This window comes from Phoenix dactylifera, chromosome 1 (assembly GCF_051530095.1).
Source record: "Phoenix dactylifera cultivar Ajwa chromosome 1, Ajwa_hap1_PhDact_Kaust_v1.1, whole genome shotgun sequence".
NCBI lineage: Eukaryota > Viridiplantae > Streptophyta > Magnoliopsida > Arecales > Arecaceae > Phoenix > Phoenix dactylifera.
Genome location: NC_143190.1, coordinates 14,586,628 through 14,604,993, shown reverse-complemented (window position 1 = coordinate 14,604,993; position 18,366 = coordinate 14,586,628). Strand labels below are relative to the sequence as shown.

At 40.0% G+C, this 18,366-nt stretch overlaps 2 protein-coding genes across 3 annotated transcripts; one reads left to right on the top strand and one right to left on the bottom strand.

Moving 5' to 3' along the window:
- The first annotated feature begins 263 nt into the window (after positions 1-263).
- Positions 264-2,573, top strand: LOC103723822 (hypothetical protein At1g04090-like). The gene is made up of 2 exons (XM_008814874.6): positions 264-750; positions 850-2,573. Exons 1-2 carry the CDS (start codon positions 507-509, stop codon positions 2,388-2,390), a joined length of 1,785 nt encoding a protein of 594 aa, XP_008813096.5. The 5' UTR covers positions 264-506; the 3' UTR covers positions 2,391-2,573.
- A 2,496-nt stretch (positions 2,574-5,069) lies between these two features.
- LOC103723821 (protochlorophyllide-dependent translocon component 52, chloroplastic-like) lies at positions 5,070-17,512 on the bottom strand. Of its 2 annotated transcripts, none has more exons than XM_088720987.2 (7): positions 16,868-17,512; positions 16,480-16,667; positions 12,326-12,425; positions 11,936-12,109; positions 11,635-11,838; positions 6,196-6,383; positions 5,070-5,563 (listed from the first exon to the last, which is right to left on the bottom strand). In XM_088720987.2, the coding sequence occupies exons 1-7, from the start codon at positions 17,495-17,497 to the stop codon at positions 5,308-5,310; spliced, it is 1,740 nt and encodes a 579-aa protein (XP_088577113.2). In that variant the 5' UTR covers positions 17,498-17,512; the 3' UTR covers positions 5,070-5,307. The 2 variants fall into 2 exon arrangements, with proteins under 2 accessions (XP_088577113.2, XP_088577112.2); XM_088720986.2 differs by having other exon boundaries at positions 11,936-12,116; positions 12,330-12,425.
- Positions 17,513-18,366: the final 854 nt, after the last annotated feature.

The following is an 18,366-nucleotide window of genomic DNA, read 5'->3' as shown; positions in this document are numbered from 1 at the left end:
GTATAAAACAATCTTGACCAATATTTAACATTATTAATTATCAACTACTTCCTAATTGATTTCCTTTTAAATCTCCCATCTCCCACATTATGTCCTTTGATAGGACCCTCTTAGTACCATTAAAGGAGCTCGTGCTTCTCGTCCAACCACCCGTTTGATTACTAATTTTCTCCACAAGTATCGTCGAATGCATGATATTTTCTGCTGTCGCCACGCCACGAAAGATATATTCCTTAGGAATATGCCATCCCATTCCCCTTGGTATCACCACTGAAATCTCTAACCCAAATACTGAAGCCCAGGAAGGAGTCCCGGACGCCAAAGAAAGAAACTCATGGAGGCAATGCCAAGTAGTTTCTGTTGGCTTCAAAATACTCCTGAACTAGTAGGAAGGCAAGAAAACCAAAAGCTCCGAGTTAGCGATAGCTTTGCCAGCTCCTACTTAACCAACGAGACTTGGGCGGAATCTTCCTTGCACGTCAATACCTTCTCCTTTATCTCTACTCATGGGAGTAGAAGGAATCCGTCCAACAACAACTATATATAAGAGACCATATGCTTGGATCCTCATCTCATCCTTGTTCCTTCATCCTTCTGTTCATCCTTCCATGACCAAAGGCACCTCGCAAGTCACAGCTTCTCCAACCATGGGAAACTGCCTCGCCCTCCCCCCCACCGTCTCGGAAAGAAAGGCTCTGCCCGTCGAGTCTTCCTTCAAGCTCCCCTCTCCACTACCATCTTGGCCATCAGGTAGAAGATCTATTATAATTAAGCTTTCATTAAGCTGGCTACGTCCATCATTAATTGTTTAATTTCCTTGTTTCGTAACGATTGGGATATGGCTTGTAGGTGGCGGATTCTCCAAAGGAGTCATGGACCTTGGAGGCCTAGAGGTCTGCCAAGTGTCGTCGTTCACAAAGGTGTGGGCTAGCCATGAAGGAGGAGAAGGCGGCAGTGGTGCCTCCTTCTTCAATCCTTCGCCAATCCCCTCCGGCTTCTCCATGCTGGGCTGCTACGCCCAACCCAATAACCGGCCTCTCTTCGGCTGGGTCCTCGTCGCAAGGGACACCAGCAGCGGAGGCACCCTCGCGAAGCCTGTGGACTACACGCTCGTGTGGAGCAGCGAGGCGTCCAAGGTCGAGAAAGACGGCGATGGCTACTTCTGGCTCCCGACACCACCCCAAGGCTACAAAGCCATCGGCCTCCTCGTCACAAGCTCGTCGGAGAAGCCGTCCCTCGACCAGGTCAGGTGCGTCCGGGCCGACCTCACCGAGCAGTGCGAGAACGACGCGTCGATATGGGACAAGGATGGCTTCAGCGTCAACGGCCTGCGGCCGGCCGCCAGGGGAATCCAAGCCCTGGGTGTGTGGGTCGGCACGTTCATAGCCCAAGCCGATGGGTCTCCCAGTTCTTCCACCATCGCTTGTTTAAAGAACAAGGCCTCCAGCTTCGCCTCCATGCCCAACCTCAGCCAGATTCGGGCCGTAATGCAAGCATACTCCCCGGTGATCTACTTCCACCCGGATGAGGAGTATCTCCCTTCCTCGGTGAGCTGGTACTTCGACAGCGGCGCGCTGCTTTACGAGAAAGGGAGCCCAAACCCCACCCCCATCGCGTCGAACGGTTCGAACCTCCCCCAGGGAGGCTCCAACGATGGCGCCTACTGGATAGACCTTCCGGTCGACGACGAAAAGAAGGAGAAGGCGAAGAAAGGCGACATCCCCACCTCGAAGGTCTATCTCCATGTCAAGCCAATGCTCGGCGCGACGTTCACCGATATGGCCATATGGATCTTCTACCCTTTTAACGGGCCTGCAAAGGCCAAGGTGGGGATCATCAACCTCCCATTAGGAAGGATAGGGGAGCATGTGGGTGATTGGGAGCATCTCACCTTAAGGGTGAGCAATCTCAATGGGGAACTATGGAGGGTCTACTTCTCAGAACACAGCAGTGGAACTTGGGTGGATGCCTCGCAGCTAGAGTTCCAAGGAGGGAACAAGCCTGTGGCCTACTCGTCATTACATGGCCATGCTAATTACGCCAAGCCAGGACTGGTCCTGCAAGGGAACTCCACGTTGGGAATCGGCATAAGGAATGACGCTGCAAAAGGGACGAACAGTATAGACGCTGGGGAGAGATTTGAGATTGTGGCGGCCGAGTACTTGGGCTCCGCCGTCGTCGAGCCGTCATGGCTGAACTACGAGAGGGAATGGGGGCCGAAGATAACCTACGACATCGCGAAGGAGATCGATAAGGCGGTGAAGCTCCTGCCTGGGAATCTCAAGACTGAGTTCAAGCATCTGGTGGAGAGCCTCCCTGATGAAGTGCTAGGAGAGGAAGGCCCTACGGGACCAAAGGTGAAGAGCGACTGGTACATGGATGAACGTTAGAAATCTTCTCCTCCATTAATGCCTGCCATTCTTGTTACTGCTATCTCTGCTTTTCTTCTTTTTAACCTTATTATTCTAGGATCGCTACAATTGTCTTCCATTGTTTGGAAGATGTAGTAGATCTTTATAGGTTTCTTGTAAAAAACAAATAAAAAAACAAATAAAGAATTGATAATTTTACTATTTTCCTTTGGCATGTCTTGCACTTCAATTATGAGACTATAGTTTCCCATTAACAGCTACTGGATAAGGATCTTTAATTATTTGTTCTGAGATAAAAGAATCGATTCTGGGTATATACTCTAGACTTTGCAATTGCTGTAATGCTGGAGAAGAAGCCCACGCCTAGCCGTGGCTGCGAGCCTGCGATGTGATTTGCCATCTGCCCGCCGATGACCCACACGATGCTCGTACTGCAGACAACGTGGTCACACGTTTTAATAAGCGTATAGCTCACACTCCCATGTTATCTAAAGAGTATGGTACTGATAATTAGGAGTGAAAAGACTGCAAGGAAGAGTTTTAGAATCCATATATATTTTTGAATTTCCAAAAATACCTCATCATGCGGGTACTTGGAAAGGCCCCCTACTGATATTGTCCCGGTTTGTCCATTTTAACCATCTCTTGAACATTATTGGTATGACATTGATTAGGTGGTAACTTCCGATGATGTAACAATTTATGAATATCAAATGAAAGATGAGATAGTTGTGCTTAATTTTGTTATTGTATTCCGTTTAGTTGACTAAAAGATCCAACTTGAGAGCTTTTACTAAGGATGCTGGTCTCAGGACTTAATTCCTGCACGCAAGGTACGGATAGGAGGCAAAGATCATGTGTTTGGAGCAAGATGTGGAATTTAATGTCATGACCGATGAGGCAATGCCTATGCCAAGACATTTAAATGTTTCAAAGTGCAAATTTGCTTTAGATGACTATTGTGCAGGAGCGGCCCAATGTATTTAGGAGCATGAGGCTGTTTTGTTTTTGAGACCTTCCCTGCAGTGAGCCAGCCTAAGACGAACTCACATGAGAGCCTTTTTCTTTTCAATTTTGCCTTTGATATTTTTTCTGTATATACTTTTTGTATAGCCTCTTGTTGCTCAAATGAGAAATCAAGGCGATTTTTTTTTATAATTTAATTTGTTTGTTTTTATCAGCAAACTTTCGATGAATTCCATGTGCATTTTCGGTTGACCAACTATACTTTAGTCTTCTTTGATTCTCTATACATCAGTGGTGGTACTGTAGTTTGGTGGATCCAGCTTGGCCTACCTTGGTCCAAGTTTTTGGATGAGACCCTGGTTCCTAATTTTTCCTCCTATCAATATCATTGTACCGACCATAAATTCATTCATGTGAAGGTATCTGTTTTTTCCAGCTTTTTTCCATATGACTTGAGAGGACAATGCTACAGTGAAACATTTTGATTTTTCCCAAAGATAAAGGATTTTCTCAACAAATAAGTTAATTTTTTTTTTTTTACAGTGCCATTGGCAAATGGAAGAAAAGAAGCACATCTCTTCCCAATAGATGATTCCATTTCAGATGCAGTCGCTTTCCATACTATTTTGGCTGGACAGAGGTGAACGGAGAGCCTCTTAGTATTTTTATCCTAAAAAATAATTACCACTAAAATCTATCTCTACACTGTCAATAAGAATTTGAAGACAGTGGGTTTAAGTCCATATGGATCAATTCTCACATCGTGTACCTAATCTGCAGGAAGAGATCCTTGCTTTTACATGGAGATCACTTGGGAAACAGAGAAGCCATACTTGTTGAGGACAATGCTACAGTGGAAAATTTTAAATAACAAATAGGTTTAAAAAAAAAAAGCAAAAATTGGGAGCGCCATTTGCAAATGGGAGAAGAACATCTTTGCTCAGTAGATGATTTCATTTTAGATGTAGTGTCTTTCAATACTAGTTTGGCAGGACAGAGAAAAAAATAGTTTTTAATTTCTAAAAACTTTTTATTTTTTCCTCCCGTTTCTCGATGCATTGAAAAGGTCTTTTACTTGCGGACTACTGATATAATATGCGCACAAAACTAGAGTTAAAAAATCAAACAGATTAGAATTTAGTATAGTGCAGAACTGGACCCTTCTTGCACACGTCCTCACAGGCCTGGCCCAAGATGCCAGCTAGGCCAACCCAATCAGAATGTTCACTTGACGAAGTAAAAGCTCGAATGCTACCATCATAAATTCTTTGATGCTTATCATGATCACTAGGAGTTAAATAACTTTGTAATATAACTTGACATCTCTCTTCCAGTCACAAGCACTAACCTAGAATACATGGTATTAGAAGTTAATTTATAGTTAAAAAGGGTTCGTTTTGTTTAAGAAACCTCAAGTCACTCCTGTGCAGGCATTCCCAGTTACCAATCTCCCCATCCGTTAAATAGTGTCTGCAACGTCAAGAACTCAAGAATGGCCATTTTCAATCAATAAGAGAAAGAGGAGGGGAGGAAAAAAGAAAACTATCAGCTACGGGAAAAAAAGATACTTTGCAAAATCTTCTCATTTTTACTAACAATGTATCCACAGCAAAGGCTTAGCCAGAAACGACTAATATTAGTCATGGTAAATCCCATAGATTCTAAAGATTATAAGCGAAGGCAGATATGTATATGTGTATGTATATATATATATATATATGAAACGAAATGTTTGCAAAATTAAAACTCAATACAGCAGGTCAGTGTACAGTAGTTTTGGACACAACACCAGGATCCAAAAAAAAAAATGATGTTTCTGAAATATGCCTTTCACACAGACATAGAACTTGTATTTGCTCTTTTATCACCTCTATAATTTAGTTGAAACCTTTTATTTACAGATATAATAAAATAATAGACGCATAAGCATTTCGATCTGTTTACAGAGAAAGGGCAAAATCTAGAACAATCATCTGAAAGCATGGCTGTAGTCATGGAAATAGAAATTCTTGTAGATGAAGTGAGACAGCCACATGGATGCGAGGAAGCACAGTACTGCTGCTGAGACAACAGCAGTCCTGGTGATGGTCGACATCAAACCCTGCTTGGAAGCTGCAACAATTCCAATGGAGGCTATTGAAATAACTTGCAGAAAAACCTCCAGTGTTCTCAGGCCTTTTAAAGCCACACGGCAGCTGCTGCACTGCACAACATGGGACCAGTATCTGAAAGAAAACAGACGAATAAGTCTGAGTTAAGTTCTGCTGATAATGTCAAATAAGATACTTGAATCCCATGGATAATTGAATAGAATATCAGAAACCAGACACCTAATTAGATTAGTTGAAAGTAATCCCATGTCATGGAGCAAATGAATGCATCTCTGCTTCTTCTTGTTCTTCTATGTGTTTTTAGGGTTTTGGGGGGGGGGGGGTGGAGACGAACAAATGCAAGCTATCATCAATATACAGCAGAATTGCATCTCTAATAATTGCAATGTGTTGACAACCGAATAAGTCTCTCAGAGAGTGGAACTCCCATCAAGACAATGACTTTGCAGGTTTATTTTAAAGAAAGTTTAATTTACACCCTTCCTCCCTAACAAAATGGACTTTCCACCAGCTAATAGCTTTCTTTTATTCTTTGACATCATCAGATCTAGATCTTCTTTCTATAATATCAGTTATTCAGCTAATGCAATGGAACATTTGACAGTCAACATATTTTTGTATTTACACATGCGAGTGTGAGAACATTCACCTGAGCATCTGTGCATGTGTATTAGGGCTTATATGCATCCACTCAGCAACCACTGTAACTTCATTAAAGAATGATATTGCTCTTTCACACAACTTACCTGTCCATAAGCTGTTCTTTGGGAGGGGTTGGTGGAAGGTGTGCAGTAGGTAGAGTTCCCCAGTCAACCTGATTGTTTGAATATTTCCTTAGCCAATTCCTGAAGGCAACCACCATGGCATCTGACTTAGCTGGCACGAAACAAGATTTTTGCCAATTAGAAGGGCCAACCTTGGCAATCTTACGCTCCTGTAAAGAATTACTCAGTCAAAAGTTACACATAATGAAAATGCAACTTCCAGCAACATCAAAATTAGACGAACTGGTTGGCTGGAAGACATCAATCATATCAAATTCAAATGGTGTGAATGGTGCTATGACCATAAAGCAGCAGCATGCAGATGCTTAGAGAGAGAGAGATAGAGATAGAGAGAGAGAGAGACTGATTTGATCTCTAAAAACAGAAAGAAAATGCAATAAAAAGAAAACCAAGGATATAAGGAAAATCAACCATATATAAACCATGCAAACATCTTATTCACACATGAATTTATTAATGCACCCTTTATGACATACTGTGCCAACATGGCTTTGGTTGGGGAAGAAAAAAGAAAGGAAGAATAGTATACTACAGAGATGAGGATAATAAGCTCTCCTTAATAGTAGTTATCCCATAGGGGTATAGATTTTCTGAAGTTTCTAATGAAAGCAAAAGATGGAATTCTGATGTTATATTTTCAAAATGCAATTGCTTGGCTCAGAAAATTTGTTTACTGTACCAGATAAACTGAGAGGGAGAACTACATGAATTTGTTAACAGTGAAAGAAGCTGTCTTTCCATTTCAATCAGTACAGCTCAGATATGGCCTGATGGACGTGGGAGGCTTCCGAAAACTATCTTTTAATTTAAAAAAGGATGGTAACAGAAATTATGAATAAACAATCCAAATACTTCCCTCATGTCCCATGTATATCTTTGGGAAATGTTATGTTAGTAGGTTTTCTAGTTGATCAAGTTTGGGACATGGATCCATCAAGAAAGGTTATTTGGGTACAAAAACACCTTTACTATCTCAAAATTCAAAAAGTAAAACCCCCTTTAACCTTCATCTGTCTTTTCCTAATCAAGAAAGGTTATAGAAAGAGTGGAGAGAATTTAAAATTCAAGGTTTGCCGAATCGCCCCGAACCGCCCAGTTCGGCCCGTACCGAGTTGATCCGGTGGGGGACCAGGTTGGTTCATCTTTTTTTTTTTTGGAACCGGCTCCGAACCGGACGGAACCGGTCTCAAACCAATAGGAACCGGACGAAACCGGCCGCGAACCGCACTAACTTGGTCCAAACCGGCCGGTTCTGTGCGAAACCGGTGCAATCGTCCAATTCGCACCGAGTCGGACCGGTTCCAAACTGGCCCTCCACCCCTCTCTTCCTTTTGTTTTAAAGATAAGTTGGGAAGGCCCGAGAAGTTTCTCAAGCCCTCTCAACCTATTCGAATAACCTCCCTTTTCTACGGCGAAAAATACACTAATTCAGTACTATAAGGTATACTTCTTCTCCTCTATCTCATTTTCTCTCTTTTTTTTTGGACGCCAAAAAATATCTTGAAATTTGCAAAATAAGAAAAGATCATGCCAAAACTTTTGATTTTGGTTTGATTTTATGATATATTGTAGATTTATGAATGATCTACACAATCACATAAAAAATTTTAAAATAAAAATATATTTTTGGAGAAAAAAATAAAAAAAATAGATAAAATAAAATTTTAAAAAAACTGTAAAATCAAAAGTGTATTCAGGGGCATGTAAATTATTCTTCAGCTAAATTTTGATGCGATTATGCGCATAATGGCCTAAGCCTAAATTTTAAAAAGATCGAAAAATAAGTAGCCTTTGATGCATGCCTACGGATCTAGAAAAATATATATAACATCTATGATAGGGTTCTACATGGATCTAAGCTCAAATTAATTTTTTTTAGTTTTTATATTTAAAAATTATTTTTAATTTTAAAAATAATTTAAAATATATAATTAATACCAAAAATTATGAAAAATTAGTAGTACATAATACATATTTCAGAAGTATTTTCTGAATAAAAAACATATTTTTTTGAATTTATGGTATTTAGACGTATTTTTTAATTTAAAAAATATTAAAAATATTTAAATAAATAAAAAATAAAAAATTGTACTAAATATTAGATAAACCAGATATATTTTTTAAAGTAATAATTGATAAACTAACGTACTTGATAAACCTGTGGATTAGAACCATCAAGAAAAAAGAAAAAGCCAGAATATGACATTGGTTGGGATTATGGGCAAATATTCTCAGATCGGCATCTTTGGAAACATAACTGGTGCAGCACAGTTCAAAGAATGAGGGGTAACCAGGTTGAAGCTGCATTTAGCTGATGGTTATCCTATGTGCCGAAAATGCCCACAAAGGTTCGGCAGTTGATGAAAAAGCACTTTTTTGATTTCAAAGCAGCAAAAGAGAGGATTTCCAAAAAGAAGACGGAGGTGGGCCGCCAAGCGGTAGAGTCATCTTTCTATCACTTTAGAAAGTCAGAGAAGGCATCCACTCCAAATAACGAGGAGGCACATATCCAGGCTGGCATTCAGGCAAGCTTCGATGATTAGTGGCAGCAGGATGAGGTGACCAGGAATAGGGCTCAATTTGGGCCCACATACTACAAGCCAGGCATCAGTTCTGCGAGCAGCATAACAGATTCAGAGTTTAGGAGGACCTCCTCAGTTAGAGAGGTGGTGGCCGTATTGCATCTATGCTGGAGGCTTTTAGTAGCAGAAAGAAGTCCTCTAAGAAGATTCCACCATGAGCTACCATCCATAATTTAGATCCACATGCCTTCTCCAGCAAGGATTCGAAGAAGTAGATAGTTGACATAATGCTAAAGAAGGATAAAAAAGATATGTAGTAAGCTATTCCACTTCAGCCACATCTCAGTGAATATGATAGATAATACGTATTATAGGTCTGCCATTTCCTCTATATAGGCTGCCGGTCCTAGTGAAAATCCTCCAGGACTGAATGACATCTACAATGAGCTTTTTGACAATAATAAGGAGGAGCTAGAGAAGTGGATTGCCTCATACAAAAGCAAGTGGCCCACATATGGACTGACGGTGATGCGTGATGGTTGGACCGATCCTACCGGGCCGAGCATTATCAACTTCTTGACATATTATGATACGAAGACTTTATTCCATAAGTCGGTTGATGCTTCCGATTAGGTACACGACGCCATATACATCCTTAGATTGATGGATGAGGTAATTGATTAGGTAGGAGACGAGAACATCGTGCAGGTTGTCACTAATAATGGACCACAATATAAGGCCATCGGAGAGATCTTGATAGAGTGGCGACCACATATTTTTTGGACCCCATGTGCTGCATATTATATTGACCTCATGTTGATGGATGTTGCGAAGATTCATAGGATGTAGTAGATAGTAGAGACATTCATGGGTCCTATCACTAATGAGAAGATAGGTAGGGAAAGAGATCTTGAGACCAAGAGTGACATGGTTTGCTACCAACTACATTGCACTTGATAGCCTTCTTGAGACGACAACTGCCCTACGTCATATGTTTGTCAGTCCCAAGTGGCCGAAAAGTAGATTTGCGAGAGCCGACACTGAAGGGAGCACAGTTGAGGACTTGGTGACGAGGTAGATATTTTGGCAATGGGCCAAGAAGATAGTGAAGGCCATCAAACTATTATACAAAATACTTTGGGCCGTGGACAGCGAGAGGTACCCCTAGATGGACTTCTTGTATCATATAATGGAGAGGGCAAAGATTCGAATCAGGGAGGCAGATTTGACGTATGCTTAGGAGTACATCAATATCATTGAGCGGCAATAGGACTACCAGATAGATAGGAACTTGCATCTAGCAGCTAAGCAAAAATATTGAAAATTAGTGTGCTCCTGTATTTGTACAATTTTACTAAAATAATTACGAACTCTATCTGCAATATACTATTTGAAACTAAGGTTTCAGTACACCGTACCTGAAATCGATATAGATGACTAATTTCTGGTCGCTCTGCGTAATGTGATTTACAAGAGGGAGCTTGATCTAGAAGTTGCAACCCTATATCTGGAAGAGGTAAGTTAACTTAAGTGATATGTGTAAGTTAACCAGTATAGATCTGTTGGCCAGAAGGAGAGTGGAGGACATGAGACCACCATTTATAAGACAATCGTAGGGTGGTCTTCGATTTACCGGTGAGTCACAGTTTACGCATGCTATACAGAATAAGAACCATGATACATGATCTGGTAGAGTCTGCGATGATACGATTGTATATAGAAGATAGACTACTCGAGGTTATTCAAGAGGATATAATGCAGCTGCAGATAATCTCGCATGTGGAGTAAGATCCATAGATGTATCAAGTTCCGAGTCGTATACTTGATTATATTACCGCAGCCATAGGAAACTTATAATCCATACGGATATGGATATGGATATAGTGCGTCTGAGGTATCGTTTTCTGGTGGCTACTATCTTACGCAGCTCGAAGCATCTTATGGGTCGAATTTTATTGCCGGCATATTCGGATGGACCCCTCTACAGCCGTATTATCAACCAGAAAACACTTCTCAAAGCCAGAGCTTCAGCGAGAGATCCGAGAGTGCTTATAACTTAAAGCGCGTTCCTTATGGGATGAACATACAAGACTACAACGCTACTTGATTAGAGAGGTGGGCTAATGTGCCTCCTGACTATGCTAATGATCCAGATATCGGTATATCTGTTGTACTTTACATAGATATAATTGATTGTATTATGTTATATTTTTCACTTCACTAGTTGATTTTAGGATATTTCATGTTACTTCTTATAGTATGCAATATCTCACTTATCATTTTATATTATTTATTATTTTAAAATAACAAGATGCATCATTTAGGTTATACCGAAATTATAGAAACATCAAAAAATATTAAATTATACTTAAAATTATTGAAAAAGTTGAAAAAATTGATTACCAGTTAATCAAACTTGAAAAACTTAAAAAAAAATTGGGCGTGCCGGTTACCGAATCGGTACCATACTGACCCGCCCGCCGATTGGTACGCGTCCTAGTACCAGGTTAGCGGACCTTGCTAGCATTCTTTTTCATATATAGTATGACTGCATATATAAATATATATACTTATAAAGATGTTGCCAATAACTTGCATCATCACTTGAGAACACAAACATGTAACCTTTGAATCAACTAGATGCTCGCTATTTTGACTCTATAAGACCACTATGAAGATTTCAGGACAGCCAAGGCTAAAGTGTCATCTCCCAACATGCACAAGAGTAGTGTCATCCTCAGAAGATAGCATTTGCCCCAATATTAGGTGAAAGATGCTTTACACCAATAAAGCACCTGAAGCTTAAAGAATTTTTCTTAGATTAGTTGAGAAGGATGGCATAAAGCAGCTTAGGCAACTGAAAAGGATAACATATTACCTCAACATGAAGAAGGTATAGATCTGAATCCAGAACAAGATTCTGTCCCACATGAAACATCCACCGAGGGACAATTTGGTCTATCCAAACTGAAAAATTTCTTGGCAAGGCCCAAATCACTCTGCTTCTTCCAGGACCAACTGGAATGCACATAAAAATAAGCAGGAACCTACGTTGTTTCTGCTGGGATTTAGTTGAAGATACCTGAATTAACCCAATGTAAAAAAAGAAAAAAATGAAAGTGAACAAATAAATTTCCATTTTGTCATAAGATATTAATTAAATAAATGTAAATTATTACCTCTTGGATATTCAAAGATGAAACAGAACCATCCTCTGAGTATCGACGAGGCATAGCATAAAAGACGCATGGAGCTACAAACTTGTTGTAGCCAAGCTCCTGCTTTGCAAGGAAGCCAGTTATATTTAATGTCTCAATTGTTATCTCCATGGGCATGCCTCCTTCTCGATCAGCCTTAACAGTGTAAGAATTTTACCCCTCAATGGTGTTAACCAAAATAGACCGAACTAGGCTAACTCTAAAAATGAAGGGAAAGTATGATATGGCTCGGTGATGTTTGCATGACCCATGTGTTCTGATAAACAACAAACTAAGAAATGCTACCCTCATGAGTCTAATGTGATTAAAATAAACCTAAAAAGAAAACAAGAAGAAGTTATCAATAAGTACATATCTGCCAGGCACTTCACGTTTTGGAACTCTCATTATTCCATGGTGTGCATAATGAACATGAGCAGGGTCCATGAGGTTTTCTATCAGAACTTCATACCTGAAATGTCATTTGGGTGACAATTAATGGCTACCGTCAATAGATGAGGTCAAAAGTAAATGCAATTTGCATAATGTAAACCAAATAGGAAAACATGTAGATAACATGAACAAATGCAATCCACTCTCATCATGTATCGACCTTCTGAAGTGTAAACCCTTTTAGAAAGTGATCATTATGGCACAACCTTGTCTAAAATCCAATGCAGTGACTCACTGCACGAAGAGTTGCTAGGATCATTAGTTTTCATCGTCCTCCATTTGGATATTTAGGTGGTTCCTCCTAACTAAATATTCAAACAAATTATTCATAAGTGAGTTTCTGCACATCACTGGCTGATTAGTAATTATGTGTCAGGTTTCAGCAACTTCAACTGAAAGACATCAAACTAATGATCCAGAAGTGAGTTTGCTTTGAATCATTCGCTGATCATTGAAATAATTGCGTGTCAAATGTCAAAGACTTCAACTAAAAGTCATTGAAGAAAGTGATTAATGATGTTATTTGAAGAGCAAGCACCAGTATATCAGTGCATAGCAATTTCAAAGACCTGACCCCTTAAGTTTTCATGCATCCTCAATCTCATAACCGATGTAGGTTATAGTAGCCATGCCTCTAAACAACTAATTAACAAGTAAGTCTACCAAGCATCACAGTCCAACTGTTAATGTTGTACTGGTCTAGAGATGCATGAGAAGAAGTTGTTTTATTTATTTAGTTCAGGAAAATAACCAGATGGCCCTTCTTGAGCTGCCTTGTGAATGCTGACATGAAAAATCGAAGACAAATGTACAGATAGGGAAAAAAATTAAAATTCTGTAAAAAACTGCAATAATGCTTAAAGAGGACGTCCAAAAAGTCGTCAAAATATATCTTCATTTCACACAAGACTGGTCCAAAATAAAATATGCATATGGTTGTATGAAAATCATAACATTAAGCCACATGCCAACTACTTATAAGTTGGAAATTAAATCCTACTGAGTTTTCTGTCCAATTCCACATATTATGTTGATATCACCTTTTCAAGTCCTTGGCCATTGATTCCTCAACTTACCTACTCCTAGATTTTTTTGTTGCAGCATATGTAGGCCCAAACATCAAAATGCACCTAAGAAGATTTGAGAATAGGGACAACAGAGTAGAGTCCAAGCATCCAAATTAGCATAGGAGCCCTTATGATAATATCTGCATTAATCAAAAACTAGAAATTACAAGAAGAAAGATGAGGAAACAAATTTAGAATTACAAGTCTCTACTGACTTTACATGGTCTTTAGGTATTTTCAGGGAGCCCAAAGTGCATTTGATCAGGGATCTCAGCAAAATAAACCTACAGATGATTCCTTGAATATCTGGAAAGAGCATTATTTCTTGCTTCTTGGGGTGAAAAAAGATACATGGATGGCTGTTCTAAAGAGTATTCAAGTCTAATTCACTCAGAAAGAGAAGTGGAAGCCAGCTGCTTGGGAATTTAAGAAAGAAAGTTTCAATCCTTGAAATCATTGTGCAATCAATCAAGAAATCAAGGGCATTTTTTAAATATAATCAAGGACATCAACGTAATGTCCCTCGTATCCACCTAATACAAGAAGAGAAATTGATTCTCTTGAAATTTTGTAAGGAAATTAGCAAGATGGATTGAGACCTTGGAGCCAACATGACCAATGACTAAATGAATTCAGGTCCCACCTCTATGCTAAAATGCTCTTGATGATTTCAACAATTAGGAATATCTCACAAAGCCCACAGGAGTATATCATTAAAGAGATTAAGCATTACAAATTGACAATTGATATATCTTCAAATATTATAAAAGAAATCAGATCGGATTTACATTGCAGCGAGGATTTTGAGGTGCATGGAGCTTTCAGGAGATAAGAGATCAAAGTTGGCATCGTAAAGATATAGATCTACGTCTTTGCATGGCAGGAATAAATTCGAAAGCAACAAATTTGAGAATGCAACCAAAAGATCTATTTCTAGCCTAAGATGTTTTAGTTTCTAAAGAAACTTCTTTCAGATGACCAAGATGTTATCTTTATGAACCTTGCATCAACACAAAGCCAGAATTATGCAAAGTCAAGGATTATGCAAATAAATTCAACCATTGACTAGAAGTAAGTCATTTAAAGACAAATATAGATGTTCACAAAGTTCATTTGGAGGCTGAAGCAACACACCTAATGATAGACATCTCTCTTTTCAGTATAGAGTTTCAGGTTGGTTGCCAAGGAAGCATTAAGACCTTATAGGCTTATACATTGTTGATCCCTTCCCTAAAAGCTTAAGATTTTGGGTTCTAGCAGTTAACATGGTAATAGATCTAAATCCTGTTCAAGCCAAGCTTACATGTTTATTTTCTTGAATCTTTTCTTCCATTGACTCATTCCCTATTGTGTTGTTCTTGGCTCGTTCTTATCTCGAGTTATTCTTGACTCTTCATGCCTTCACGTGCATGATCCGGGCCTCACATGAGATGGGGTGTTAAGGACTGATATACATTATTAACCCCTTCCCTGAAAGCTTAAGATAATGGTTAGCACGTGAAGGAGAGAGTTAAGACCTAATATACATTGTTGACCCCTTGCTTGTTCATGCCTTGACATGCATGGTCCGGGCTGCATTAAGGACTGATATACATTTGTTGATCCCTTCCTTCAAAGCTTAAACTTTTGGGATCTAATGTTAAGTCTATTATTTAAGGCAGCTGCACCTATCAGGAATATCTAGAAGCCAAAACAGAAGAACAAAAATGTGGGAAATGCAATATGATTATGACCATGGAGCACTAGATCTTGTGGGCAGTAAGTCTGTGGACAAATAACCCCTCCAGTATACTCCTGATCACATGCACAGCAGCAACATTGGAGACTCATTAAACTGTATAAGTAGCAATGCTTACTGCAGCATAAAATCAAGTGTCTCAAGTACAGATAGATAGGACTTCTTTTCTTTGATTATACATAAAGCAAATGTGTCGATATAGAAGAAAAGAAGAATAGGGAGGCAAAGGAGTCAACGGTACAAGGCAATAAGATGATGCTTTGAAAGACAATGATGATAAACAAGGTAATTGACTAGTGTCAGCTGAATCTCAAAACACACCAAGGGAGTATGTGATATGTTGAACCAGCAGCTTGAGTCCATAAAGATAAGCAAGCTAGCACTGTTAACAACAGATTTTGACAGTCTAGCTAAAAATTAAACAGACTAGGTTCAGAAGCATATGGACAGTTTCTATAAGGTTGACCGAGTATCAAAATGCAAACCAGAGATATCAACATGCAGGGCAACAGGTGATTTTTAATTCGAGGGATTGGGAATCCTTTGAGGGGTCAAAATGACTACAGACCTGGCTGACATCTACACAGCACTTACCAGACTAGAATTTAATTTCCGAAGAGGGGCTTCTAGGACAAGTTCAGCACCCTGGTTTTTGGATGTTGCTTAGTATTACTTGAGATTTTTACATGCATTAAGGTCAGAGGCAATAGTCTAAGCTGGAAAAAAAAAAAAAAAAACAAAAAGACCCCCTAATGCAAGTCTACCGGAGTTTCTCCATTTGGAAACATTAGTTTATTTATGGGCCTTCATTTTTCTAGCTAGTGTTAATTTCTCTTTAGTGATTGATCTTTATAATTGTCTTTTAAAATAATACGGCCATCCTTCTGCTGACTATAATCTGTAACAACACAAACTGTTCACCTAACAATTTAACTTCAGGTCTACGATGTGATGATAAATGTTGAATTTGACTTACTTTGTGCCATTTTAGAAGAGTTTCATTGCATCAAGCAGTATATATGTATGCATGTATGTACATAGACACATATATACACGTATGTATATACATATATATGGATATAGACATATGTGTGTGTGTGTAATAGCTATATATATATGTATGTGTGTGTGTAAATATCTATATATATAAGCGATAAAATTATACAGAAAGAGAGGTAAAACCCTGCTAATATTTTCAAGCTTCTAAAGACATTGAACCGTCAATTTTGAACTACAGAGCTAAAGTTAATACAGAGAACGGGATTTACCCATATGGAAGATCTCTCGTCCCCATTGGAGACGTGTACGATGGGTCATCCAACTCTGGAATGTAAGGAGGTTTTTGCTTCATCAAAATATCCTTGTATTCGGGATCAGTGCTTGGCCAAAACCACACAATCTTATTCTGTTCAACACTGGGATAAACAGCTGCACATGCCTTATTGAACGTATGAACCTGCAGAGTCGTACAAACTCGATAAAACTAAAGCAAACATCTAATGCACAATTATTTCTTTAAAACCACAAAATAAAAGCTTAGATAAAAGATGTGATTATTTCTACATTGAGCATTTCATTCTATTCAAATTGTTTCACCAACAACTTGGAGAAGTAAAGCGAGAAAAGATTTGATACAGATAGTATGGGAAGCGTTACCGGAGGGCCGTTTGGAGGCGCCTGGGGGATGTACTTGCAGCTGCCGGTGCCGTCGAAGCACCATCCATGGTAGACGCACTGGAGGTGGCCCCAGGGGTCGACGCGGCCCTCGGAGAGCGGGGCGAGGCGGTGGGGGCACCGGTCGTCGAAAACCTGCCACCGGCCCTCGTGCCGGTCCCACCAGATCACCACGTCGAGGCCCATCACCGTCTTGGCGTTGGGGGCCCGCTTGTCGAGGTCGCAGACCGGGGCGAGCGGGTACCAGTGGGCGAACCAGTTGAATTTCTCGCCGCCGGTGCGGGCCTCGGCGCCGGGGAGATCGGTGATGGTTGTGGCAGCGGAGGAGGAGAGCTGGGCATTGAGTCTGGTGGTTTTTTTGGTTGGAGAGAAGATGCGGTGATGGGTTTTTATGGAGTGGTGGCGGTGGAAAGGAAGAGAAGGGAGGGGGTGTGGGGGTTTGGAGGGGAGGGCTGAGAGGTGGAAGGAATGGGAGGAGGGGAGGGAGATGAGAGCTTCCATGGGAGTGATGTGGGTATGTGATGGAAGAACGGAGAAGGGAAGTGTCGTGGCAGCGATGAGATGGGAGGGATAGAGGGAATTGCTTGGTAGGGGGTAGTTGGTAGTTGGCATTGCCGACGTCACTCATTTTAATAATAATTATCATTTTTTTCTCTATTATCCATTGGATTGACCTGATCGCTGTGTTTGTAATTAAATTTAAATAAATTTAAATTTTTAATCCGACAAACACGTCAGAACTTGCACGAGGAAGTATATGAAGATCTATATAAAAGTGTGTTTAATTCCATATCTGTTATTCGCTGGATAGATTTTAGATAATTAAAAAATTTAAATAATACTTTTTGGCTGGACGAGGTTATGAGTTACTACATTATAATCTAATTATACAAATTTTTGCGATTTGAAAGACAGAATATATTTTCTCTGAGAAATTTCACATATTTTGCTTGTAATCAGTAATGATTGCAATATCCAATAAAAACCGTAAAATAATAACAAAAACATTGCCAAGTGATAACTAAGACCATATTATTTTTGAATTCATGTTAGATCATGCAAAAAATTGGGGGGGGGGGGGGGGGGGGGGGGGGGGGAGGGGATTCTATATTAGTTCTCACCATTAGAGATCCATTTTCTAACAAATTTATTAACTTGCCATGTATATATACTGATGGGGGGCAAAATGGATTGTCCTACTCACAATATGAGACCATCCAATTTCAGCCAAATAGACATCAGCACCAAGCAGGCCAAACCTCGGTCCTGCTGAGCATTAGTCTGACCCCGGACCCTACAAAAGGCCGAGCAGACCTCGATCGGACCTCTCTGCTCGAGGCGCCTTGCAGGATCAACCAAAAGACGAAGAGGCCTCATCGACCATAGGTATCTATAATGACGCCCCTCGAGCCGGGCTTGGAGTGTTCTGTAGGATCGCCAAGAGTTAAAGAGGCCCCGTCGACCGTAGGTATCCACAACGA